The sequence below is a fragment of the Phyllostomus discolor genome, chromosome 3 (genome assembly GCF_004126475.2).
Source record: "Phyllostomus discolor isolate MPI-MPIP mPhyDis1 chromosome 3, mPhyDis1.pri.v3, whole genome shotgun sequence".
In the NCBI taxonomy this organism is placed as follows: domain Eukaryota; kingdom Metazoa; phylum Chordata; class Mammalia; order Chiroptera; family Phyllostomidae; genus Phyllostomus; species Phyllostomus discolor.
This window is the reverse complement of record NC_040905.2, coordinates 31,099,555-31,123,719: the sequence shown is the minus strand read 5'-3', so window position 1 is coordinate 31,123,719 and position 24,165 is coordinate 31,099,555. Positions and strand designations below refer to the sequence as shown.

Genomic DNA, 24,165 nt, shown 5'->3' with positions numbered 1-24,165 from the left:
AGCTATGTGACCTTGACCATCAAGAACCAGAGTGCCTGCAGCAAAGGCTCTCACCATCTCTGTGCCTCAGTTTCTCATCTGTAAAATGAGAATTCTAATAGCACCTGGCCCTGGGGCTGTTAAGTGGGTTCATATATGTGAAGGGTTAATCAATGTAAGTACTTAGCAGAGGGCAGGGCACAGAGCAGGCACCAAGTGTGCCTGGAAAATGGACCCAAATTCAGCAATGAGAGCCCAGGCCCCAAAACTGGACTCACTGGGCTCAAATCCCAGGCAACACACTTTGCATGGCCTTTTTGCAACTTCACTCTTGTCCTCTCTGAAGTAGAATGCAGAATAGTATCCACCTCGTTGGTTTGTGGGGAGAATTAAACAAGCGCGTAGCTCTCAAAAACTGAGAGCTCCAGTTTGGCTTTTACTTAACTGAATTTGCACTCTCCCTGTGAGGTGCCGGTTCCTTTGCCCTGGGCTGCAGTGTTTGAAGTCATCTTCTGTAGGCCTCATTCTGTCTCTTTAAGATTTGGAAAGATTCTGTTAGAACTTCGAGATTTAGCAAGTGGGCCTTGCTGTCCTTGTTGCTGTTGTTTTATTGTTAACATCTGTCTCTGATAATGGAGTGGATTGGTCCTTCCATTGGATGCCAATAATCCGCTTTGGCATCACTCATAATAGGCCTACAACCTCAGTGTGCCTACCCTGTGAAGGCATGCCGTCTGCTGCACAGGAGCCCATTGCTCCCCGGCTTCTGCAGGTGTGCTCAGTCCTGTTATTTCTAAATGGAACTGGCGAATCTGGGATCGGCAAACTGTGGCCTACGGTGGTTCGGAAAATAAGGCTTTATTGGAACACGGGCACACCCATTGGTTTCCACATTGTCTCTGGCTGCTTTCTGTCCGTGGCCAGGCTGAGTGGTTGCAGCAGGGAACACGTGGCCCACAGCCTAAAATATTTACCGTCTAGCCCTTTGGTAAAGTGTTTGATAACTCCTGGGCTAGGTTAGAGCATTTTCTAGTGAAGTGAGTGTCTTAATAGAAAATGCTGTCTCTGTTATTTTTCACCCTTTACAGGGCAAAATAAGAATGTTAATGTCATGGCAGCAATATATTCCAAACAGTTCAGAAAGCCTGAATCTGGTTTAGGTCTACAGTCTTTCTATCATTCACATTAAGTATCTTTTAGAGTGAGTTACATGATGAGTTGACTAATATATTCATCTGTCAGCAATTTGGGTAACGTGTTTTATCTCTCCTCTATTAGGAAAATGGCATGTCTTCAATACAGGAAAGTTTTTCTAATTAAAAAAAAGTAAATTAGAGTAGTAATCACTAAATCTATGTGACATGCAAGCTTATGTTTATATGGCTAGTTTTTATTTAACGTATATAATTTCTTAGTCAAGTAGCAGAATGTGTAAGCATTATGGGCAGCCTCCAAAATCTGTGGAGTCAGCAGGCTGGAGACTCAAGGAAGAGTTGATTCTGTAGTTCCAGTTCAATGGCCACTGGCTGGCAGAATTCCTTCTCCTTCTGGGAAGGGTCTGTCTTTTTCTATTAAGGCCTGTGACTGATTGGACAAGGCCTACCCATGTTACGGACAGCAATCTGCTTTACCCAAAGTCTCCTGATTTAAATGCTAACCACTTCTAAAAAATACCTTTACAGAAACAGGTAGAATAATGTTGAAGCAAATATGTGGGTAACATGGCCCAGCCAAACTGATGCATAGAAGAAACCATCACAGACCTGGATGACATGTACATACAGGACAGTGCAGCTTTGTTGGAGAATCAGGAAGTAGAATCTGTGACTTGGTGAAATGTAGGATGGTCGGGGGAAAGGAAGCCTGGAGTGTTACACCCCCTGAAATGGGCACACAGGGCACGAGGGTGGAGATGGGGACTATTGGTTCCAGGTTCCCATCACGTGTCAGAGGGACATGCTGTGAACAGGGGTTACACAGGTAAAGAGTTCAATAGGGAAAATTTGGAAGTTCTCACCAGGTAGAAGAGAAATTCTCATTCACCACACTGATGCAAAACATGTTTTAAGGAAAAATGCATTTAAAATATACACACTTTGAATCTTTATTTTCAATTAAAACACATAAGTGTGCCTCCAGTTGCTATTCTTTTAGTTATGGCCAAAACTTATTTTGAGTAGGGATCTGATTAATAAAAATCTAAGTGCATTATTTGCATAATATATGCCTGATATCTGTGATGTCCCCTTTGAGTTTATTTAAAGAGTGAAACTGGTCCCATTCTTTCATTCATTTATTAAAGTGTAAAATTATTTGTTCTTCTTAATTTTTCTCTATATTAAACTTTGGTCTCAGCCACACCTAAGCTGACAGTAATTTCACTTAATGACTAGTTTTTATTGAGTCATTCTGAAGACCCAATTTCGTTTTCATGGAAACAAGCTTCTTATTTTTCATGCTCACATTTCATCAGGCTCTACCAAATTTAATTATATTACATAATTCCAATAACAAACTCAGCTGGCAGAAGCAGATCAGTGTGCAGACTCAGCTGGTTCTGTGTGCTCCCGCTTGTCCGAGGGTGACAGCAAAAGGATGTCATTAACCATGGGCAACGCTGGCCCTCGTGGCACTCAGCATGGTGTGGGCAGTGCCTGGGCTGTTTCCCCGAGGGAATGGAGAGCCCAGGGAGTCCGATGCATCAGTTCAGATGAGTTAGGGACAGAGATACTCCTCTGGCGGGAAAGAGGCAGTGAGGAGTGGCATGTCTGATGTCCAGAGAAGAACAGGTCGGATACAGAGGGCCAAAAGGACAGAAACTGATCCAAGGGAGTGTCCCACTGCTTTGACCTCTTGAGGACAGAAAACCAAGGAGTGTCATATAGGAAGTTATGTTGTCCCTGCCCAGTGGAAAACCTGCGGTCTGCTTGGGTGGCAGGGTGGTATAAGAGCCATCATTGTAACCTAGATGATATCACCAGTTATGAATTCATCCATTATTACAACCTTCCATGTCCAAGCAAAATATGTTTACAAAGACCTCGCACCATGGAGCTGCCCTTGGATAGAAATGTCTCCCCAGCTCTCAAGTTAGGTGGTTTCGGAGGCTGAGAAGAGTGAGTGTCAGTAGTGGGCATAGTTACCTTTACCTCTCAGAGCTCTTCATTCCGAGGTTGGACCAGTTAGTACACAAAAAAGCAGTTCTGGCCCGCCCATCCCAGTTCATCAGCCACTTTGGCTCTGGCATAGTCTTTCTTTGGGAAGTATACTAAGCTTGCATGACTATGTGTCCCCGCAGAAGCTCAGGCTCTGATAAGTCCAGCAGCTGGTCCAGAGCAGTCTTAAAAACCAGGAGGGCCCTGGCTGGTGTGGCTTGGGGGGTTGAACACCAGCCTGAGGGTCGCCGGTTCAATTCCCAGTCAGGGCACATGCCCGGGTTGTGAGCCAGGTCCCCAGTAGCAGGCGCACAAGAGGCAACCTTTCCCTCTCTTTCTCCTTCCCCTTCCCTGTAAATAAATTAATCAATTATTTTAAAAAATATACACAACTCTACTACAAGGGAAGGAGAGAAGACAGGGCTCGTCTATAAGGGCCAGTGTCCTGGACTGTCCTGAAGAACAGGCTGTTGCATTTCTTAAGAGTCAGTTCCCAACCCTGCTTGTTATCCTAATCGTCAGATAGGGGAAGGGAGGGCTTTGTAAACACTAACATTCTTGACCCCCATCTCTAGATTTGTGATTCCTGTAGAATGAAGGAGAGATGAGAAACACCTAGGTGTGTGAGCTATGGTTTGGAAAACACTGCTTTAGCATTGTCTGGGTCACAGGCAAATAAACTGGGGTCCTCTCAGCCCTTTTGTTCTATCCTTGAGCATGAAAATTTGGGATGTTAAATCTGATCAAGTGGAGGAAGGTACCTCCTTCTCACTCTACTCAGTTTCAGTTGCAATCTGGTCTAGATCACTAATTTGTCTACTAATATGTAGTTCCCACCCTACTGCCTTGTACACCATAACAAAGGTGTTCGCAATATAAACAGTTAATTCCATGGTTTGGTGTTGAATGCATATGCAAGAGGAACAAGAGGGAGTTGCCTTCCCCACACTACAATCTGATGATGGAAAAGATGCTCGCTCTTTTGAGTAGAGTAGTATGGACACTGAGAGTGACACTGTGCAGGGGGTCTCCTGAACCTTCCTCCTGTGTGCATCTTCCACTACCTCTGGGACTGTCCTTTTGCCCTGGGATTCTGTTGCTCAGCTGTAAGATGTGGCCTGTAAAAGTCCATCATTCCTGAAGTCCTTGCCAGCTCTACCAGTCAGCTTTCTTTCCTCCAATGTTCTGTGGAAACTGGATGGAGGAACAACCTCACAAAAAGGCAGAGCTTCATTAGCATTTGAATCTAATGGTTTTCCTTTTACCTTTTATGAGCTGAAGTCTGACATTTGAGTTAATGGCATGCAAACACCCTCAGTGGCCTACAGAAAGAAAAACCTTCAGAAGAAGGATTTTTGCTGAAACAGGGAATTGTTGAGCCTGTTTTGAACAGTGAGGTCAGATTCTGTGGTCTCTGTGTCCCTCATAATTGTGTTTTTTCTGTCTCCCCTTGTAAAGGAAAGCTCTGTAGATCTTACTGATTCTTCTTAAGATAACATCTGATGACAGGATAGAGACCAAAAAAAAATTCTGGCAAAAATAGAATGTTGGCCCCTGAATAATAAAAATGCACATACCTCTGGCTTCTCACAGTCCATAAAATTAACACCCACAGAGCTTCCTTTGGGGGGAGATTCTGATGTCTTTCAGTTTGGCTTGGTGTGATTCAGAGAAGAAATGCCGCATCTAGAGATGAAAACAACGCAGTGCCTGTGTCTGGCTCATTATAAATCTGTTAGTCTCACAAGTCCCCAAAGTGGTTTCACTTTTGGGACTGAACAAATGAAGTAACCATCAAGGCACAGCTTCCATGTGCTGATGGCAAAGGCCTGCAGTCCCCACCCAGGGCTCCGGGTTTCTGAAGTCTGCCCCTGTTCTTGCCAACCAATAGTCCGAATGGACTCTCAGTTCTGAGGAGAAAATCAAAGCCAATGCCCAGCATTGCCCCTAGAAGGGTGCATCCAATAGACCAGGGGTGTCAAAGTCATTTTCACCGGGGGCCACATTAGCCTCACAGTTGCCTTCAAAGGGCTGAATGTAATTTTAGGACTGTATAAATGCAACTACTCCTTAACAGTTAAATGAGAGCTCAGCGTTGCTGTCAGATAGAAACAAGGTGTCGGGCCAGATAAAACAAGGTGGAGGGCCGGATTCAGACCGTCGGCCTTGTGTTTGCCACCTGTGCAGTAGACAGAGGGTCCTGGTTTCCTGAGACAGCATCCAGAACATCCTGCAGACAGACCGAGGTAGAGGGATGAGTGAGTGGTCAGTACCCACTGTCGTTTCTAATGAACTAGTGGACTTTGGATGGGTGTGGAGAGAAAGGGCATTGCTCTAGCAGGTAGAGCCATCTGTTTGTCCAATAACTCTGGCTGTACCAACGCCATTCATTTACATATTTGGTTACCAAGATCATTGGCAGAGCTGGACTTCTGCCTGTAAACTTGCCTGTGGTGTAGCTGGCCCCAGTTGACACAGATGAAACATCCTTTGACACAGACCAATAACACATTCCAAAGCAATAGATAAAGAAAGCAAGCTAAGGGGCCAGATGGACATGGGAAAGGAGTTTCTCCCCTTCCTCATCCTCCCAAGTTCTCTGACCTCCACTGCTGTGCTTCCCGCTTACACCTCTGCTAACTCTCTTCTAGGTTAACTTACTGCTTCCTGGTGGGAACGGAAGATTTTTCAAACTAGCATCTGTTCATTGTTGGATATGCATTGTTATCTTTAAAACATTTCATGTAGAAGAGAAGTGTGGTAGATCTCAAATTACTTTCTCGTGTGAAGGTGCTGTAGTGTCACACAAAGAAAAGGTTTTTCTGTCTTGAAAAACCGCACAAACCCAGGGCCCATCAGACGCAGGGGCAGCCGCCTTCACCCTGGGCCTCCCATAGCTCCATGTGCGAGTGTCCGTGTTCACAGGCACGGAGGTCTTTAAAAATCATTGCGGAACCTGGAAGTGGATGATCTGATTAAGAACAGCCCACTCGGAAGCGGTGCCAAATATACTGACATGTGAAAGTCACGTGTGCACAAGCCTGCTGATGCGGAGGAGGCACAGGTGCTCAGCGCTGGGTGTCCGTGCCGTCATTCACTGCGGCCAGCAGCTCTCCCGACCCGAATCCAGCTGTGTGTGTGCACCTGATGTTTGTCATGCCCCCTTGTAGGGTCATGCCAGGACACGGGTTCTGCCCCGTCATTATTTCATGTGTTTATTGAGTTACGAAAGACTTCCTAGAAGATCAAGTTATTTATAAAAATAGAATAACAGATGCTGCCTTGAAAATTCAAAGAGAATAAGCAGGAAAAAAACTGAAACTGACTTCTAAAATGAAATTAGCAGTATTTGCTGTCTGAGTGACTCACTGATGCTAAGTCTATGACATCCCCCAGATGGCTCTGGGTGGGTCTCAACCATCAGCAGCAGGCATCAGTCCATGTGGAAGGGGGTGGCCTCTGACCCAGAACGTGGCTGCCTGAGGGGTGCTTCACCATAAGGTATTTTACTAAAGCCACTCTTGTTGGAAATTTGTATTTTCCAAAGGAAACTTTAAATAACCAAAACCAAAATGTTACTACTTTTTTAATATGGAGGTGACAGTTATTTTATTTAGAAACTACTAATGACTATTGACAAATAGTGGTATTGAATCTTGAAGAAATGGTGCCAGGAGACTCTATCTAAAATGTTGAGTGACGGCCATAAAAGTCCATCACCTCTCCCAGCAACACCGACAACCCGCCTCAAAGACGTGCCCTGTGAGGGCAGCCCTGGGCCAGGGAAGCATAGGTGATGCCTGGGCAGCTGAGTCTTCCCGATTTGGCTAATTCCAGTGGCCTGCTCGGTTCCAATTGGCAGTCAGGGAAAACAGAACAAAGCGGGACAAGTGTGGCCCCTGGTTTGCTGCCGAGCATGCCTCGCTTCTGCTCTCAGAATCCTCAGAAAGCATGGAAGCTTGTGCGGACTTTGACTCTATCACGAGCTGCAATTAAGACATTTCCCCAGAGCTTTGTCTTTGAAAGCAGACAGACACTTGGCACCTCCACATGTTATGTGATTGATCTTTGTTCAGGAGGATTTCTTAATGATGGGCAGTTAACAGAAGGGCAGAGAATGGATCAACCCAGTTGGAACAGCTTTAAGGTGGTGGAGACAGAGGACTTAACGAGAGGGTGTGAAAAGCCTGAGTGCAGCCAAGATGTCTTTGCAACCCCCATGCGGACACGCCAATTATAATTTATAAGGCCACAGGGCTGAGAGAGCAAATGCAAGAAATGGGAGAAAACGTAAAAGCAACAGGGAGCAACCGAGAGGCTCCAAAGGCAGAAGCATCACAGCCAAGGGGCTGAAAACCCACGCCTCATCATGAGGAGGCATAATTTACATGGTTGAACATGAAATAAAAGGCAGTAATTTTATGGACTCTGAAAAATGGAAACATTTCCATGGTTGACACAGAGCAATTCCTATAAGCTTAACATTGTTTTATGTGAACAAAACTTTGTAGGAAAGGGTTTGCTTTTATTTTGTAATTTTCTCAGACACATAATAGAATTGTTTCAGGAGCAACCTTAGTATAAAATAGTTCAAGGCTTCTACAAGTGACAGTGAGTAAAACCAGCACAGCGCAGCACAGCCTAGAGGCGCAAGGGACGTGGCGGGGCTGCCCGCAGTGCTGGGGTGAGGTCGCTTTTGTTTCCCATCCAGGAGGCATCATCAGCCTCCCCCTCCTTCCACTGCTGACTTATCCTGAGAACGTTCACAAGAGTCTGAAAATGGCTCTGAAAATCAGACCCATTGGAGAACTCAAGGAATGGCACTGGTCATTTTGGTCAGAAATCTTAGCAGGACAGCACATCTGGAGCTGGCACAACCTCGGGATGGTCATGGCCCCCCGGAGCACGGGACCCAATCCTTTCTGCCTGTCTCCGCACTTGGATGTGCATTTGCTCCATACTGTGAAGTTAGAGATTCTAAAAAGACATTTACAAAGGCATTGCAGTAAAAGAAAAATGTTTGTTCTAGACATTGAATTGTCAAATTGCTGAATTTAAAGGTTACATATATACTGTCTGTCCTCAGTCATGTTACACACACACACACATGCACACGCGCACACACACTGAAAGCCAGGTCAGGGGGAAGAATGGCAATCAGGAAAGCCAATTAGGAAGTGAGAAGCAGCGGGGGTCAGTGGGAGACCTCCAGCACAAATAAAAAGGACCCTGCACATGTAGACTGTAGATGGGAAATAATGGCAGCTGCTTCCTGCACAGATGTGGCCCTCCTCTCCCAGGGAGGTGGCATCATCCCTCACTGTGTGTTTCTTTGTCACCTCCCAGTTGGTCCGTGGGGAACTGGAGTACCTGCAGTAGGACATGCGGTGGTGGAACACAGAGCCGGGTGGTCCAGTGCATGCGGCGGGCCCACTACAGATCAGAGCAGGTCTTGAACAGCCTGTGCCCCCAGCCTGCCCCCTCCAGTCGACAGGCCTGCCACACCCAGAGCTGCCCTCCCACGTGGAGCACCGGGCCCTGGGCAGAGGTAACTTGGGCAGGATTGATGTGGAGGGCGGTAGCTGGGCCCCTCATGTGGAACATGAAGCTGGGTTCTCACCAGGCCTTGCAGCGTCTGTGGCCTGGGTCCCCCAACAAGGTTCAATCCATTTTGCTCAGGGCTGATGCTTACTCTCCCTGTGCAGTGCTCACGAACCTGTGGGAAAGGGTGGAAGAAGAGGTCCGTGGCCTGTAAGAGCACTAACCCCTCAGCCAGGATGCAGCTGCTGCCTGACGCCCTCTGTAGCTCAGAGCCCAAGCCCAGGACTCATGAGGCTTGTCCACTCAAGCGCTGCCACAAGCACAAGAAGCTGCAATGGCTGGTGTCCGCCTGGTCCCAGGTAGGTGCCCCTGGTCCCAGGTAGGTGTGCCTGGTCTCATATATATGTGCTTGGTCCAGATATAACTAGCTCAACCACCTCTCCCCTTGCGGCTGCATCTTCCCACCTGGTTTCACTGCTTCCTTCTCCTCCTCCGCCCTTTCTCCTCTACCTTGGCCCACCCTCCCCATTCAGGCCACCATCTGGGCTTCAGCCAACCTCAAGGCACTCCAGTCCCACACATGTCTTTCAGCTTCCAGATCATGTTCTTGAGCAGTCCACCCAATGGCATCCAAAAGGCCATCACTCAGCTGGCACTGAGATGAGGATGGGTGGGTGAGCAGGGTACAAGTGTGAGAGTAGGAGACATTTGTCATGTTGACAGTGGGGTCCTGGGGGCCCACCTAACCCCAGAACAGCTGCAGCCATTTGCCAGAAAGTGCTTATGCAACACAGAGCAGGAGGAGAATGCATTACCTTGGAAAGTCAGAGGACCTGTTTCCTGAGACCAGTGTTCATGGGCAGTTCTTACATTTGGGGAAGACAACATTCGTGTTGGGTTTGCTGGAATCAACGCCCTGTGCAGCCGAAGGCCAGGAAGCCCCCTTATTTGCACTATTTGGGGACTGCCCTGGCCCTGCTATGCTGGAACTAACAGGAGTTTGTAGTGTTCCAGGTTTTATAACAAGCTCTAGCCCAGTGGAGGGATGGTACAGCCTGTGAGGGTGCAGATGGAGTTGCTGCCTCTGCCCAGCACAGCTTCCCACACCAGGGAGGGGACACTGGGACATGTGCAGGTGCTGCCTGCAGGGCATGTCAGAAGCTCCTTAATTGTGTTGTGGTGTGCACCAACATGGAGGTAGAGGTGTCAGTAAACCCAGAAGGACATTGGAAAGTGAACGCAGCAAAGAATGACACTAGCACCCTGCCAGTGCAAACCCATGGGAACGGGCATTGAGAGACCTCCCCCAATCCCAGAACTGGCTGTCTGTTTTCCCACAGCACCTGTGCAAAGAAAGCACCAGACTCCCTGACCTCAAGCTCCTCAGGGGCAGACAGAAGGCCTCAGTCCAGCCCACACCAGGAATGATGCCTTGGTCAGGATGGGACATGAATCAGTCAGTGAAGGGGTGGCTTGGCAGCCAGGGCTTTTAACTCCTTTTAAACACTGTTTCAGTTTGCCACGGAAATGTGAAAATGTGGTCGCTCACTGAAGCAAGCCTGCCATGGCTAAGGAAAAACTCCAGGTTCTCTGACCTGGGACACAGGAGTGTCAGTTATCTCCTAGGATCAAATCTCACTGTTCTTAGGAGGCCGAGTCCATTGGTAGGAAGTGACTGGGACTGTACAGTCTGTGGGTGGTATCCAGGTGGGGAGTCCTCGCCCTGAATATTTAACATGCACAAACACAGAGGCTCAGCTTCTTTCTTAGGCTGGGCCCCAGCCAGTGACTGAGAGCAGTCCCCCAGCTCTGTCTCTGTATTGGCCTCAGGACACCCACAAAGCACACCTGTAAGCCACACCTAAGCATGACAGTGTGAGGCCAGACCTGGACAGGTGTGGCCACACTGCCTGCGCTGCTTATGCAACCTGCAGACACTGTAGAACAGATAGAATCCCCCATCGGGCTGAGCATCACCCACTGCTCCAGCACAAGCCTGCACCTTCGGACTCTGGGACCTCTCCTCCGAGGCCCTCCAAGCCCACCAGCCCCCTGGTACAACAGTGGGCCTTGTCCTTCTGTGACCTGCCTATGTGCCTCTGCCTGGCCCAGAGGTTCATCCAGGCCCCATTCTGCATGTGCCAGGGCATCCCACATCAGTGATCGCTGTGGCTAGGAGCATACCTCCATGGAGACAAATGTATTAGTTTGTCGTGTGTGCTTACTCTCTTCACAGGGAGCTTGGAGCTTTCTGGGGAAGATTTGTGAGCCCTGGGTTTCCTCTGCCCCTGCTTTAGGGTCCAGCTTCACACTGCTATCGGGTGGTGTTAAAGCACGGAGCTCTGGGGTTCACCTCCTATCCTGTGTATTAAATTTCAGTGCATTCTCATATCAGTTACAGCCCAACATTTTGATTTCCCAGTGAATGATAGCTTCAGAAATACTCCCTTCATGGTTTCTGATTGCCTTGCCCCCACTTATGGCCCAAAACCCTAGGCCACTGTGGCCTCAAAGTCCTCCTTTTTTAATGAAAGAGTCTGTAATACCTTTGAAATGCCAATAAACTTCACTGAATGTTTACACTCATGTAAATGCTCAAGCTGATATAATCAGGAGATAGTTTGGCTCCATGATTCTGTAAAAGACAACCACCACTGGAGAAGTATTTTTCACTCACGTCTTTTGTTTTCCTTTGTTTTTAGTGTTCTGTTACATGTGAAAGGGGAACACAGAAAAGATTCTTAAAATGTGCTGAAAAGTATGTTTCTGGGAAGTACCGGGAGCTGACCTCAAAGAAGTGCTTGCACTTGCCACAGCCCGACCTGGAGCTGGAACGCGCCTGCGCCCTGTTCCCCTGTCCCAAGCACGCCCTGTTTGCTGCTGCGGGCCCTCCGCGGGCCAGCTGGTTTACCTCGCCCTGGTCTCAGGTAGGGGCCCTGCTCCGAACCCTGGTAGCTGGCTCAGGTGGGGGAGTTTCTGGGAGGGTGACCAAGCTGAGTATTTCCTGACCTGCCTCTCCAAAGTGTGTGCAAGTGCCTGTGTTTCTGGGCATGCTTGTGGCTTTCTGAAGAGGGTAGTCTCCAAAAGTTATGGAATCTTTTAGAGCACATGTGCTTTGTTCTAATTCGTCACCCAACTAAGTGTCGGAAAATATAATGTCTTTTGGTAAATACTGGGCAGGATTCCTCAGAGATGAATGAATGGGGAAAAAATTAGGAATAAGTAGGTGGTTGTGAGATTCTACTCGGTTTATGTGAACTGAGTGCAGATAGGGGCCGAGACACCCTGGAATTGTTGCGCCCTGCGTGGGCCCTCAGACTAGGGCATCCCAGGCCCAGAGAGGTCCTCGGGATTGGTCCTAGGGCCTTCGGTGTCTTCACGCCCCTCCTTCTTCCACACTCCCTTCAACCCTAAGGAGAATTTTGCCATTACTATTGTTAGCTCACCGTCCTTCCTCGCCCTGTTTTCTGCCTTGGGCTCCCGGCAGCCCTCACACTGCGCTCTTTCCCTTCTCGACCTGTGGTTCTGCTCCTCTGCCCTTAGTTTCTCTGTCCGAGGGCCACATTCTCACTCCTCTGGCTCCTGCTGCCATTTCTGTTCTCACTCCGTGGAGATGACTCACCGGAGAGGTGTCAGGTGCTGACCCTTTCTAACTGGTTCCAGCTGGCCAAACCTGGAGCACCTGCACTTCTTGCTTCTACCCAGGAGGGGGCGCTTGGCCTTAATCTGTCCCTGCAGGGAGGGGAAGGGAACATTTTCCAACTTTCTAATCTGTTACCAGGGAGCCAGGCTCCTTCCACTTTGCCCAGTGGAGGCCCCATCTCTGACTTTCTCCTTCTTTCTGAAGAAATGGAGGTGGAGGCAGAGTGATGTAGTATGCCGTGGCGACCAGCCTGTGTGCCCCCCCCTACCAGGCCCATCTTGCAGAAAATTCCCCAACTTGTACTCGCAACTCCCTGGAAGGTACTCCTGGATTCTCTGCTGGGAGCCTCCCTGACATGTGCAGCAACAAAGGCCATAACAATGGTTAGTGCCTGCTGGCAGCCACCCCTTCCCACGGCTGGCACTGTGCTAGGCATTGTGGGGCTCCTAGCTCATTTATTCCTCCCAGTAGCACCATTATCACCCCTATTTTATAGATGAAGAAACTGAGGCACAGAGAATCTAATGAGAGGCAGAATGTGGCCCTCTCAGTGGGGCTCTTACGTGTCATGTGATTTCAGCCTATCCATGGCCCTGATAGCTCAGCCTGGGCCCCAGGGGTCCCCTACTCTGTCCCACTCCCCTGCCCTGGGCAGCAGAACACAGACCAAGTCAGAGACCACGGTCATCATGGGCACACGGGTGGAATGTGGGCTTTTAAAAGTCAAATAAAAATGATGTTATGCATGGCCACAGACTTGTGGTTTCTCACCTTGTAAACGCCTGGCCCTTGGCATCCTGAGCCGTCAGGGTGGTTTGCGGTCATTTGTGAGAGCAGCTCCACGAAACTAATACAGGGGGTTATTGTGTCCCCCTCCAATTGTGTTTTCCTCGGACTCCCCGCCCCCCAGAAAGTGAGATCCAGCAGAGAAGAGCTGTGTCCTATTTAACTTCAGAGTCCTCCTGCCCTGGGCTGTGAGGACCACAGGCAGGTAAACAGTAGGAGCTGAATCTGACATTACTGTGGCACCTGCCACCACCAGGAATTCTCTCGCAGGAAAAATGTGAGGCTCGGAGGGAGGACCTCAAGGCACTGAGCATCACAGTCCCCTGATGCCAGGAGTGGCCTAGAGGTGGCGTGGTGTTGGCCCTTCCACTCTTGGCTTTGCTGATTGCCAACAGACATGGGTCGTCCTGGCTCTGTGTCCACACTCCTTCAGGAGTCCACCCACATGTACTCACCAGCAATCTGCTCACATCAACCCGACTCTGCATGGGAAACTGAAATGAACAAATGTGACAGAGCAAAAATCACTCAGTTATGATCTTTAAGTCCAAAGGAAACAAACAGAAATATTTGTCAGAACCAATGTAATCCATCATGGAATCCTTTTAAATATTACCTAAACTTCTGCTATCATAAAATCAGTTCAAAATCTCCTCTAAATAATGCCTCCCCCACCCACATCATTGTGTCAGAGGTCTGGCGTTGTCTCTGTGAGCCCAGGGTTGGCTGTATATTCACCAGATTCTTAAGAAATTGTGACGTCCCAGTCTGGCCACAGTCCTCCTTCTGTTCCTCGGCCATAATTCCTGGTCCCAGTCTCAGAGTTCTGCAGAAGGAGCTATTCCCTCAGTCCAAAGGGAGGAACAGCTACACCTTCCATGGACCTTATATACTGAACTTTGATGCAGACACCGGCTTGCAGTGTCTGAGTCATTATGGATGAAATGAGACATTCACATGGACTACCAAGTCCAGTGGAGGAAAAGGGACAGCATGGCTTTTCTCTCAAGGGGAGCCAAAGCCCTTGCTCCAATGAGCTTTTATTGTTTTACTGGGCACATTACAAGAAGGTCCTCATTAACTGTGCACAGGCTCACTTTAGGTGGTTACCTTATACAGAAAACAAAGGAGCCAATGCTGCTAATCACATCACAGAAGAGGGATATTTGCAAGTGAAAAGGCAGAAGTAATTGAACCAGTTATACTCATCCTTGGAAAGTTTAGCATGGTTTTTAGGAAGTTGCTTTGCAGTAAATGTCCTCAATTCAGGGTAAGGGAGTTTTAGCAAAAAGCAAGACTCATAGCAGCCTAGGTACATTGCAGGCCTGATTCCCCACAGGAGAACCTATCCGTGGGCGTGGGTCCTGTGCATCTCCCAGTGGGAGCTGGGCACATGTCACGCAGAGCGGTCTACTACAGACCTTGGTTCATGTTCCGGCTCCACTGTGATTCTGGTTGTCTGCAAACCTACATAGCTTTTTCACTTGGAAATATATGGACTCCTTCCCAAAAGATATTCAAATTAGAAATTGTTTCATTTAAATTATTGGAGCAAGGGACATTTGAACTATATTCTTTCAAGGATTTCCTATTTTAAATTGGCAAAAAGTATCAATGGTTACAAACGTTTCCCTTTAATTTCCTTCTGAGTGCAGTCTGTCCAACAGGACGAAGCCATGGAGGAGCTGAGGAGTGGAGTTGAGTCATTGCTGTGTTTCCTCTGTCCCCAGAGAAGTGTAGGCGGGAGACAAACAGAGGTGGCTCCCCAAGACTGTCATCTCTCTCGGTGGGGACACTGGGGCCCCTGAAACCAGTTCCCCACCTTCTAGTTGGCAGGCCACTCTGCTCAACTCACAGGCTCCAGGCAAATATACAAAGAGGAAAGCGAGATTTATCAGTATTGAATTTAAACCAAAACCAAAAAACCTAATACATGTCTGTAATAGCTTTTGTCAGTCTGAAATACTCGATTTTTTTAACTAATAAGTCATTTTTATCACACGCTGCCTGAAGTTTTTAATCCAATGCAATTCATCTAGCATGTTCTGAGACTTTAACTTTTGGGGAGTGGTAACTCAGAGGGAGGGCTGTGTTTGCCATGAGCACTTGCACCCAGGACTCTGTGCCCTCAGACTGTGGGAAACTGTCAGGCCACATGCATTCTGAACTTTGCCCCCAGATGGGTTTATTCTTGTAACAGTATAAAGATTGTGGTTCTTTTGTTTGATCTGCAGGGTTTCTGTTGATTTAAATGACATTGCTTATCATCAGATTTAATGGATTGTCACCTGGTAGGACTGATTTAAATTATATGGGTCATTTGGGCTTAGGGGAAGGTGGTTCACATTCTCATTGGGTCTGGGAATGGTTTAAGTGAGAACACCTGTTGGACTGTCTGTCTGACTAAAGCAAACCAGGGACCGCCAGGGCAACACACAAAAAGTTTCAGTCCCTTGACTAGATGGCTTGTTAAAATGTCTGCAGTCATGACAAAAATGGGCCCTATGTACTACTGTTCTTAAATTTAGACGTAACTGAAGTGTCCTGAAAAGGAAAAGAAAAATGGGCATTTGCTGTTGTGATTCTGACACGTAGAGCAGTGGCCCAACCCGCAGCACCAGGAGCATCCTGGTTAGATATTCTGTGTCAGCAATGATGAGTGGCATCAATTCAACACCAACAGGAGTCTTCAATTTGGGGTTGCGGGGAAGAAGGAAACTTTATGCAGTGCGAACAGCTCAGCTGTAATACAGTTCAATTATGAAGCAGCACAGCTGTGAGGTGACCCTGGGGCCAGGCCCCTCTTTAGCTAGACAGCTCTGCTCTGCTCTGCTCTGCGATTCCTGCTGGTCTCTGCTCTGGTCAATGAAACATCTTTTGTGTTTCATCTTCAGTATCTCAGCTCCAGTCAGGCAGACTTCAGTCGGCAGTGGGAAGGGAAACTGCATTCCTGATCCAGAGAAGAGCTGACTTAAAAGGCAGAAGTCCCTGCCTGCAACTCCTAATTGGTCTGTCCTCATGCAAATGAAGTCTCCAAATCCTCACATTTTGATTGGTGAGAATGGAGTCACTCTGATTGGTCACTGAAAATGTTGGTGGAGGATATAGCTGCATAGCTCCAATTGGACAGGGAAAGCCTCAGTTCTATTGGTTGAAATACAATTCCAGGAACTCCTTTATAAGGGCTGGCTCAAATGGCAGGAACACAGTGCAGGCAGGCAGTTCACTGCAGGTTTCTCTCTGAAATGTGCTTTGCAGGAGAGACCTCTGTATAGAAACACTTGCTAAGCCCAGTTAATATTATCTAATATTGAACCCAGTTTGTCACCAGGAGTCCTTCCTGGTAGGCATCCCTTTTCTCAGGGTCTATAGCAAGTCTCAGGTTCCAGCCCAAATGTGTGGAAACTTGAGATTTCAGAGTGGGCTCTAGCATTCTCTTTTAACAAGTCTGGCTTGAATGCACATTTCAAGTTTGCAAACCACTGATTTGGAGGTGAAGACAATGGCAAGGGGGTCTGGCAGATGGCATCAGCAGCTGTCACTGTGTAGGTCCACGAGCAGGTGCAGGTGCCAGTTACAGTCACCACACAGCACGCTGGCCTCCTCTGTCTTGCCATCAGGAGTCTGAAGTCATTATGCTTGTGATAACTAATTAACAAACTCTACGTTTTTCTTTCTGAAAATAAACGTGAAGAAGCTTTTTCAAATTTTCTCTTCTTGCATCTTCTGGTGTATCTTCAGCTCTGTTGGTGCAAAGTATTTTCAAAATTTGTAGCTGAATGACTTAATTTATTTTCATGTTGCATGAAATGGAAAGCATAATTTGGAGGCTTTTTTTCCAAACTGTTAAATTTATCATGAAGAATTTTTTTAAAGATTTTATTTATTTATTTTTAGAGAGGGAATGGAGGGAGAAAGAGAGAGAAACATCAATGTGCGGTTGCTGGGGGCTGTGGCCTGCAACCCAGGCATGTACCCTGACTGGGAATCGAACCTGTGACACTTTGGTTTGCAGCCCACGCTCAATCCAATCATGGGGAATTTTAAAACTCTAGACCAGTGTTTCTCACTCTTGGTGTGCATAAGAATCATCTGGAGACTGTTCTGGGCAGAGTTCAGGGTAGGCAGGGACTCTGGGGGTCAACACTGCTAACACACCCCGCACTGCTGCCTGTGTCGTGGTCCTCTTTGAGTAGTGCCATTCTGTAAGTACCTGTGGAAGGGGCACGTGGCTTGTACTCGCCACTCAGTATCCAGTGCCCCAGAACGGTGCCTGCTAAAGGCAGGTGGGTGATTTCTATGTGTAAATAAATGGATCAGTGACAAAAAGAACCAGACCACACAGTAATAACGTGGGCACTGTTTCTATAATGACAAACAATGACCAGATATCCTGATTTCTAACTGAGATATATTGCCCTTAGCCAGAACGGAATTCTTCCGTAGCTTCTAATTATGAAAGAAATTCAACTCATGAGGTGGAGGCCTTGTGGACACCTGCAGAGGTGGCTGTGAACCTGGAGCAGATGGGGAGTCTTGTCTGTCAAAGTGAGAGGCAGCGAGCATTTATTTGAGACCAATAAGCATAGCTGTTTGGGAATCACTGATTCAGGCAGAAGCCCAGATAGTGTTTCAATTAGGAGGTGAAGTCAAGGGGTACTTACAAGAAAGGGAAGGGAACCCTTGCATCAACAGAAGGAAGGCATTTCTATAGGTGCAGATAGCAAAACAGTGACAATAATTGTAAATATTGTCTTTAATTTTTACACCAGTATTCTTCAGTTCAGTAACACCTATTTTATTTTTATCCTTACAAACAGTTCTGTGGGGCACGACGTTGCTTAGGCCCATTCTGAGGGGCTATTTTAACATTCCAAAGATTTGAGGCATGAGACGCGCAAGACAGTTCTTCTGGCATAGCAGCTCCAGCCCCATTCTAAAGTGGCTTTATTTATTTATTTTGTTAGTTAGTTAGTTAGTTAGTTGACAGTCCCAACCCACAGCAGATTGTAAGCGCCGTGCTGTAAGGCTCTGATTGCAGCAGGTCAGGAGTAAGCAACAGGGAAGCAGCTGGCTGCTCCCTTGCAGACTGATTGGTGCTGAGGAAAACCAGCCCCAGGCTGCTGCCTTAGCGCACTCCCATGGGGTTCTGATGCACTCTCCTTTAAATTTGGCAAGCATGCTGAGTCATGTCTGTCCCCGGTACTGAACAGCTTCATTCTTGCCTTTTAAAGCAACTGCTTAGCTTACCCACCATACAGCAGGACATCCAAAATATTATCTGACCCCATCTTCCTGCAGGTTCTCCTTAATTGCCTATGTTCTTGACATTTTTGACCCAGTAGCCTTTTTAAAGCACAACTGACGTAACTCAGTCTAGAGTTTTAGTTGTTTTCCTTTGGACACATGGATTGCAACAGTTTGGGGTTCGTCTTTCTCATCATTCATCTCCCCATATCTTACCTGCAGTAGATCTCAGATGACCCAGCCGCATATTCTGAGTTTGTGCACCAGGGCAGCTAGTGGAAGATGCTCTAGCCATGCCATTGCATTCTCTAGCTCTGCTGTGCCATTGTGCCTTAGGGTACCGGGCCTTGGTCTCAGAGGATAACACCCTTGGGAGGATGTGAATGTCATAGCAAAATGAACCCAAGAAACTTGGTGTTGCCATTTCTAGGCACCCAGAGTCTGTGAACTTGAGGTCTAGAAGGGACTTACTGTTTTTAAGCCTCTGTGGGAGTTGACCTGTCAGGAGCACCAGAAGGGATGGTTTGGTGATGGCATCCATGAAGGGCACCATTTCCCTCATGCCAGACCCGCAGCCCAGACAGGTCCAGGGAACAGTGCTGTACCTCCAGATCTGTGCCTTTATCCTTGTGCCCATCAGCCTGTGAATGACTGAAGAACATTCTGCACTTCTGAGTGCTTCTCCCCTCTGTTTCTATCTGGGATTAATACAGATTCTGGTCAGCCACCCACCATCATAGAGAGAGTCCGGGTGGAGGGGGACCCTTGGAAGAGGGAGTGCCCTGAGAACCGAGCAACCCTGGGTGACTCTCATGTGTGTTCCTCACAGTGCACAGCCAGCTGTGGGGGTGGCGTGCAGACCAGGTCCGTGCAGTGCCTGGCAGGGGGCCGACCAGCTGTGGGCTGCTTCGTGCACCGGAAGCCTGAAGCCTCCCTGGCCTGCAACACTCACTTCTGCCCCGTCGCAGAGAAGCAAGGTGAGGGCTGCTGGCTTGGGAGACCTAGGCATGCTGGGGTGAGGTTGCCATTTTTCTGGAGCAGATCCTTAGAGGGCCTGGAGAAGTCAGCGTGCCCACTGGTTATTAGAGAGCCCTAGAGTGTGGAAGTTCAGGTCTCCCCTCTGCTATACCTTTTCCCTCTTTTTGTCCCTTCCTCCAGTTTTCCCACAAAGCAGCCCTCATTTCTCTGGCCTCCCCAGAAATGGCATCAATGGTGATAAATTTTAAGTCTAGCTTTAAAAGCCCGATATCTTTGCCTATTTCAATGCCATTCATTTTATTTAGATAGAAATAAGTTGAACAAAGCCTCCCTCACTCGCTGAGTGCTCTTAAGCGCCATCCCTTTGCACCTGTGCACAGGCCCCCAAATGCCTTTGCAGAGACCAATGGCCTGTCTCTGCAGGCTTCTCAGAGAGAAGATGGTGCCGGGGAGAGCATGTGCGTGGATTGGCCCAGTCAGAGGATTAGAGTTCAAACTTCCGTCCTCAGAGGGCCCATTGTCTTGGGTAGATGAGCGGTGGAGTGGGAGGAGTTAGCACAAAAAGAAGAGAGTTTAAGTTTTGCAGGACCTTCTAAGAAGAGCCTTATAAAAATAGCAGGTTTCACATGGCCCCGTTTGACCCAAAGAGCTCCCCTCCCTCAGCAGCTTCAAGACAATGACAACTTTATCTTGATCGGCCGGTGGAGTTATTAGCTTTTGGCATTGGACGTGGCCTGGGGACATTGACTGATGTGGAATTTGCTTGTTTTCAGATGTCTTCTGCAAAGACCACTTGCACTGGTGCTCCCTGGTGCCCCGGCACGGAATGTGCAGCCACCAGTTCTATGGCCAGCAGTGCTGTGACACTTGCTCCAGATCCAACCTGTGAGTCAGTTGGGCTGCCTCCCAGGGCCGAGGAAAATACCTGTCTTCAGCACCAATTAGCTGTCCAGTCTGTATGGGAATGTGTCCAAGGAAGATGGAATCTGGAAGAAGAAAAACTGTCAGCAATCTGTGCATGCCCGCGCATGTGTGGGTGTGTGTGCACGTACCTGTGTACACACAAGCACATGCTCTCGTGCTGGTGGGAGCCTGGCGGCAGGCAGCAGGGCCCGCTCTGCGGAACAGGAGCAGTGCTCACTGGCGTTTGGATTTCAGCTAAATCGAGTCAGAAAGACAGGTGGGGCTGAATCTGCCAAATGCCAAATGTTTGGTGCTTTTTAAAAAGAAGAAAGGCCACAGCATTAGGAATAAGTACAAAAATATCTGCCCCTAAGTATACCCACCTGGCTCCCACCTCGGAGGCGTCCCACCAGGAATAACCAGCCTCCGACCAGGAGAAGCAGGAAGCCTGGACAGCTTCTGGCTGTGTGCCCAGGGCCCCCACTCCCTGCCCCAGCAGCAGAATTTTCCTTCCCAAGGACTTGGTGCAGTGACAAGAGCTGGGTATTGTTTCTAAGGGGCACCTGCCCACCCGGGTGAGGCTGGACTCTGTCCCGATTTGAGATGTTGCCTCTGGAAGTGGGAAAAATGAAATTCCTGCTAAGGTGCTTTATCCCTCTCAGACTCGTGTGCTGGAAGAGAGGATTTTATATTTTATGTGTTATCTTTCTCAGTTATTTACAAGTGAGTGTTTCTATTTAAACCCATTTCTTAGTGCTTTTCCTTTTTAAATGACTGAGTTACAGGTTCTGCCAGAATTAGGGAATCGCTCCTACACCAGAGCCTTGCCGTCCTAGGAAGGGGTGTGCATGGTCCTTTTGGAACAGACATGCCAACACAATAACCTGAGAACCTGTGTTTGATTTCTGTGCGTTGTGGGGTTTTTTAACTTCCCTTTCGTAAGCGTTGGCTGTTTCTGTGGGACCCATTCAGAGAGAAAGCACTGGTTTCCTGGGATGGGGCTGTCCGGTGGGCCTCCGGCATCTCCCTCAGTACAGAGCTGCTTTCATTCTGCTTCCCCGCATGCAGCCCCATTCGGAATGGGTGCCCGGATATTTATATTTGCTGAAGTTTTATAATAAAGTTTATATCATATACAGCGTCATTCTGAACTGCTTGTGATTCTTCACAAGGTTTGCATCTGGTACAGAGCCTGGGAAGCTGTCTCAGAAAAATGGGGCTCTAGAACCTAGTAGAAAGTTCTGGAACTTGTCTGAAAGTGCCCAAAATAAGGAGGCTCCAGGGAAGACAGCCGGGCTGGTGACCAGAAATGTTGGAAGCCAGGATGGGGGCGGGCAGTACCCCTGGGGCCATGCGGCATGGTGACCACTTCTTTTGCCCTGGCCCTGCAATTGGAGAGGTTCAGGTGAGGCCTCTCCGGATGATGCCATTATTGATTAAAAGGCCCTGACCCTATGATCCCTCCTTTTTTATTAGTCAGAGTTCTGTAAGGAAACAAAACCAATAGGCTATATGTGGAGAGAGGAGGGAATTGGCTCACATGACTACGAGGCCTGACATGTCCAAAGTCTGTAAGGCAGGTGGCTGTGTGTGCACCGAGCATGGATAGGCTGGGTGAAGTCACCTGTCCAGGCTGCTCACTGCCCTGGAGCTCCAGGAGAGACTCACAGGCAAGAGGCCCATGCAGTGCCTAGACCTGCCTGCTCCCAGGTCCAGAATTCCGTTCTCCCACTCCCAGTGCTCTGGAAATATCTGGCCAGTGGGGAGTCACTCTCCATTAGAAGTGATCAGATTTGGGTTTCTTCTCAACCTGACTTAGTTTCTCCTAACGTTGTTTGCCCCTGATATAATACACATGCATACACACATTCTGGGCCCTGACTTGCATCAGCTAAATCAATCCTGCACCCTCCAAGGGATGCCATATCCTCAGGCCTCCCTACTCCTGAGAAAGTGAGGGCACACAGGCAGGCAATATGCTCTAGGTCCCACCTAGTATGGCAGGGATAGGACCTAATGCCAGCTATTGGACTCCAGTGCCCCCTACCCTGATTCCCTGTCATGGAAGGGATCAATTCCAGGGGACCTGGCTTAGGACAAGAAAGGGCACATCTGTCATCAAAGACAAATGAGACAAATGTCTTCACCTTCCCTGAGGCTACCCCCAAGGTCACGAGGAAATCTGACATTGCATACAGCTCTAGGCTGCGAGGGCTTCTCCTGAAGCTCCCTTTGCATCCAGCCACCTTCAGGGCCCACACACCCGCTCTGGGCCACCCCCAGCCCCCTCTGTGGTCCACACTTGGGAAATCAGGAGCCCAGGTTGTTGCAGCTGCTGAAAGGGAGAGCAGATGACACTCCCCGCATGTCTGGCACCTCCTCTGGTCTCACCCTGGCTCCTTTGTCATCGCTCTTTCAGTAAAGGAGACAAAGACTGAGCGAATGAGCGAATGAGTGACAGTCCCAGCGTCCTCCAATTGAATGTTTGACTTCCAGGCCCCACCTGTGGGAAGAAGAAAGGGCTGTTGCTCTTTGCCTGCCACTCTGTGCCATCTCATGTTGTCCTCAGGGAGCACAGATTACACTGTTTAAACAGCAAGAACACAGTATTTTTTTTTCAATCTAATGCAATACAGAACTGTATTTTTTCTATCTACCAATGGAATTAGCCTAAGTGGTGGCACTAAAGCCTCTCACTTTACAGAGGACAACATATTTAATGCCTCGGGCCGTCAGGGTCTGGTTCGTAAAAGGAAGGGGCAGTGGAGGAAGAGACAGCCCTTCACCCTTCACCCCTCGCGATTTGGGCCTGCTTGGGGTTTGCAGCCCATCTGCACCCTTACTCCTTTGGCCGAGTTGGAGGCTACCTATGGGGGACCCAAACAAACTCACAGGCAGTTCAGTGAAATCAGGAAGGCCAGGGTATAGCTGGACAGACACCAGCACAGCCAGTTTCTCCTCCTTTTTCTTTCCATCCCCCCAGGCTTGAAATGGCCAGTCACTGAGGCTGCAGGGCAGAGAGCAGAGACCACCCCTGCCTTTCACCAATTAGTGTCACTGCTTCCACAGGGACGCCCCACATGACAAATAGCAGCATTAGTGTGTATACTGCACTTAACCAGGAAGGGAATGAACCATCCAGAACAGAAACACCATCCACCACGCCTACCACATGCCAGGCATTGCGCTTTCAACTGTTGCCAAACTAAACAAGGCCCTTCCCTTGTGACTCCTGCAGTCTGACTATCTTTATACTAACTACCTATATGACCTTGGGCAAGTCACTTTACCTCTCTGGTTGTTGGATTTTTTATCTATTAAGAAATTAGGTCATGCAAGTTCCTCAAAATTCTAAGATGCTAACCTTTTCATTTTACTTGCTATTATAAAACTAATAGTTTCCTAGAACTCATGAATAAACCTGGAGAACAGATCTAGCTAGGTGGAGGAAGTTCTCCTGCTCTGCACTGAAAACCAGACAAAGGAAGCTCTGGGGTTTTAAGGATCATTTTGGTCTGTTGAATTCCTTACACGTACACTCATATACTCACAGGCTCCAGGTAGTGGCAGAGCAGAACCAACCTATAATTTTCCAAGAGGCCAGGTGAATAGGTTCTAGGCCAACTGTCCAGGAGTCTCTAACAGGAGCTGTGCCCAAGCCCATGTGCCTGCAGACTCACCCTTATAGTCACCTGGCTCCCCTCCATGGCCAGGGGCCCTGGTAGAGCTTCCCGGGGCTCCCACTGTGTCAGCATCCAGCCCTTGACTTACAGTGACAGATATTTCTTCTTCTGACCTCAGGGGCTTTGACAGCTAGCCCAGGCAGCTGGCACCCCAGCTGGAGACTGAAAACCACAGAGGGTCTGTGGTGGGATTACAAGTCATAAGAGCTTTAATCTGAAGTCTGGACAGAGACTCAGCCACACCTGTGTG

At 48.3% G+C, this 24,165-nt stretch overlaps 1 protein-coding gene across 2 annotated transcripts in view; it reads left to right on the top strand.

Moving 5' to 3' along the window:
- The window catches only part of ADAMTS16 (ADAM metallopeptidase with thrombospondin type 1 motif 16), a 126,549-nt gene extending 105,189 nt beyond the window's left edge, over positions 1–21,360 (top strand). For both annotated transcript variants that reach the window (XM_036020283.1, XM_028517775.2), the window contains exons 19-23: positions 8,481–8,682; positions 8,840–9,034; positions 11,378–11,602; positions 19,181–19,328; positions 20,103–21,360. In XM_036020283.1, coding sequence (XP_035876176.1) covers positions 8,481–8,682; positions 8,840–9,034; positions 11,378–11,602; positions 19,181–19,328; positions 20,103–20,218 — 886 coding nt within the window. In that variant the 3' untranslated portion in view covers positions 20,219–21,360. The remainder of the gene's footprint in view (positions 1–8,480; positions 8,683–8,839; positions 9,035–11,377; positions 11,603–19,180; positions 19,329–20,102) is intronic.
- The last annotated feature ends 2,805 nt before the right edge of the window (positions 21,361–24,165 follow it).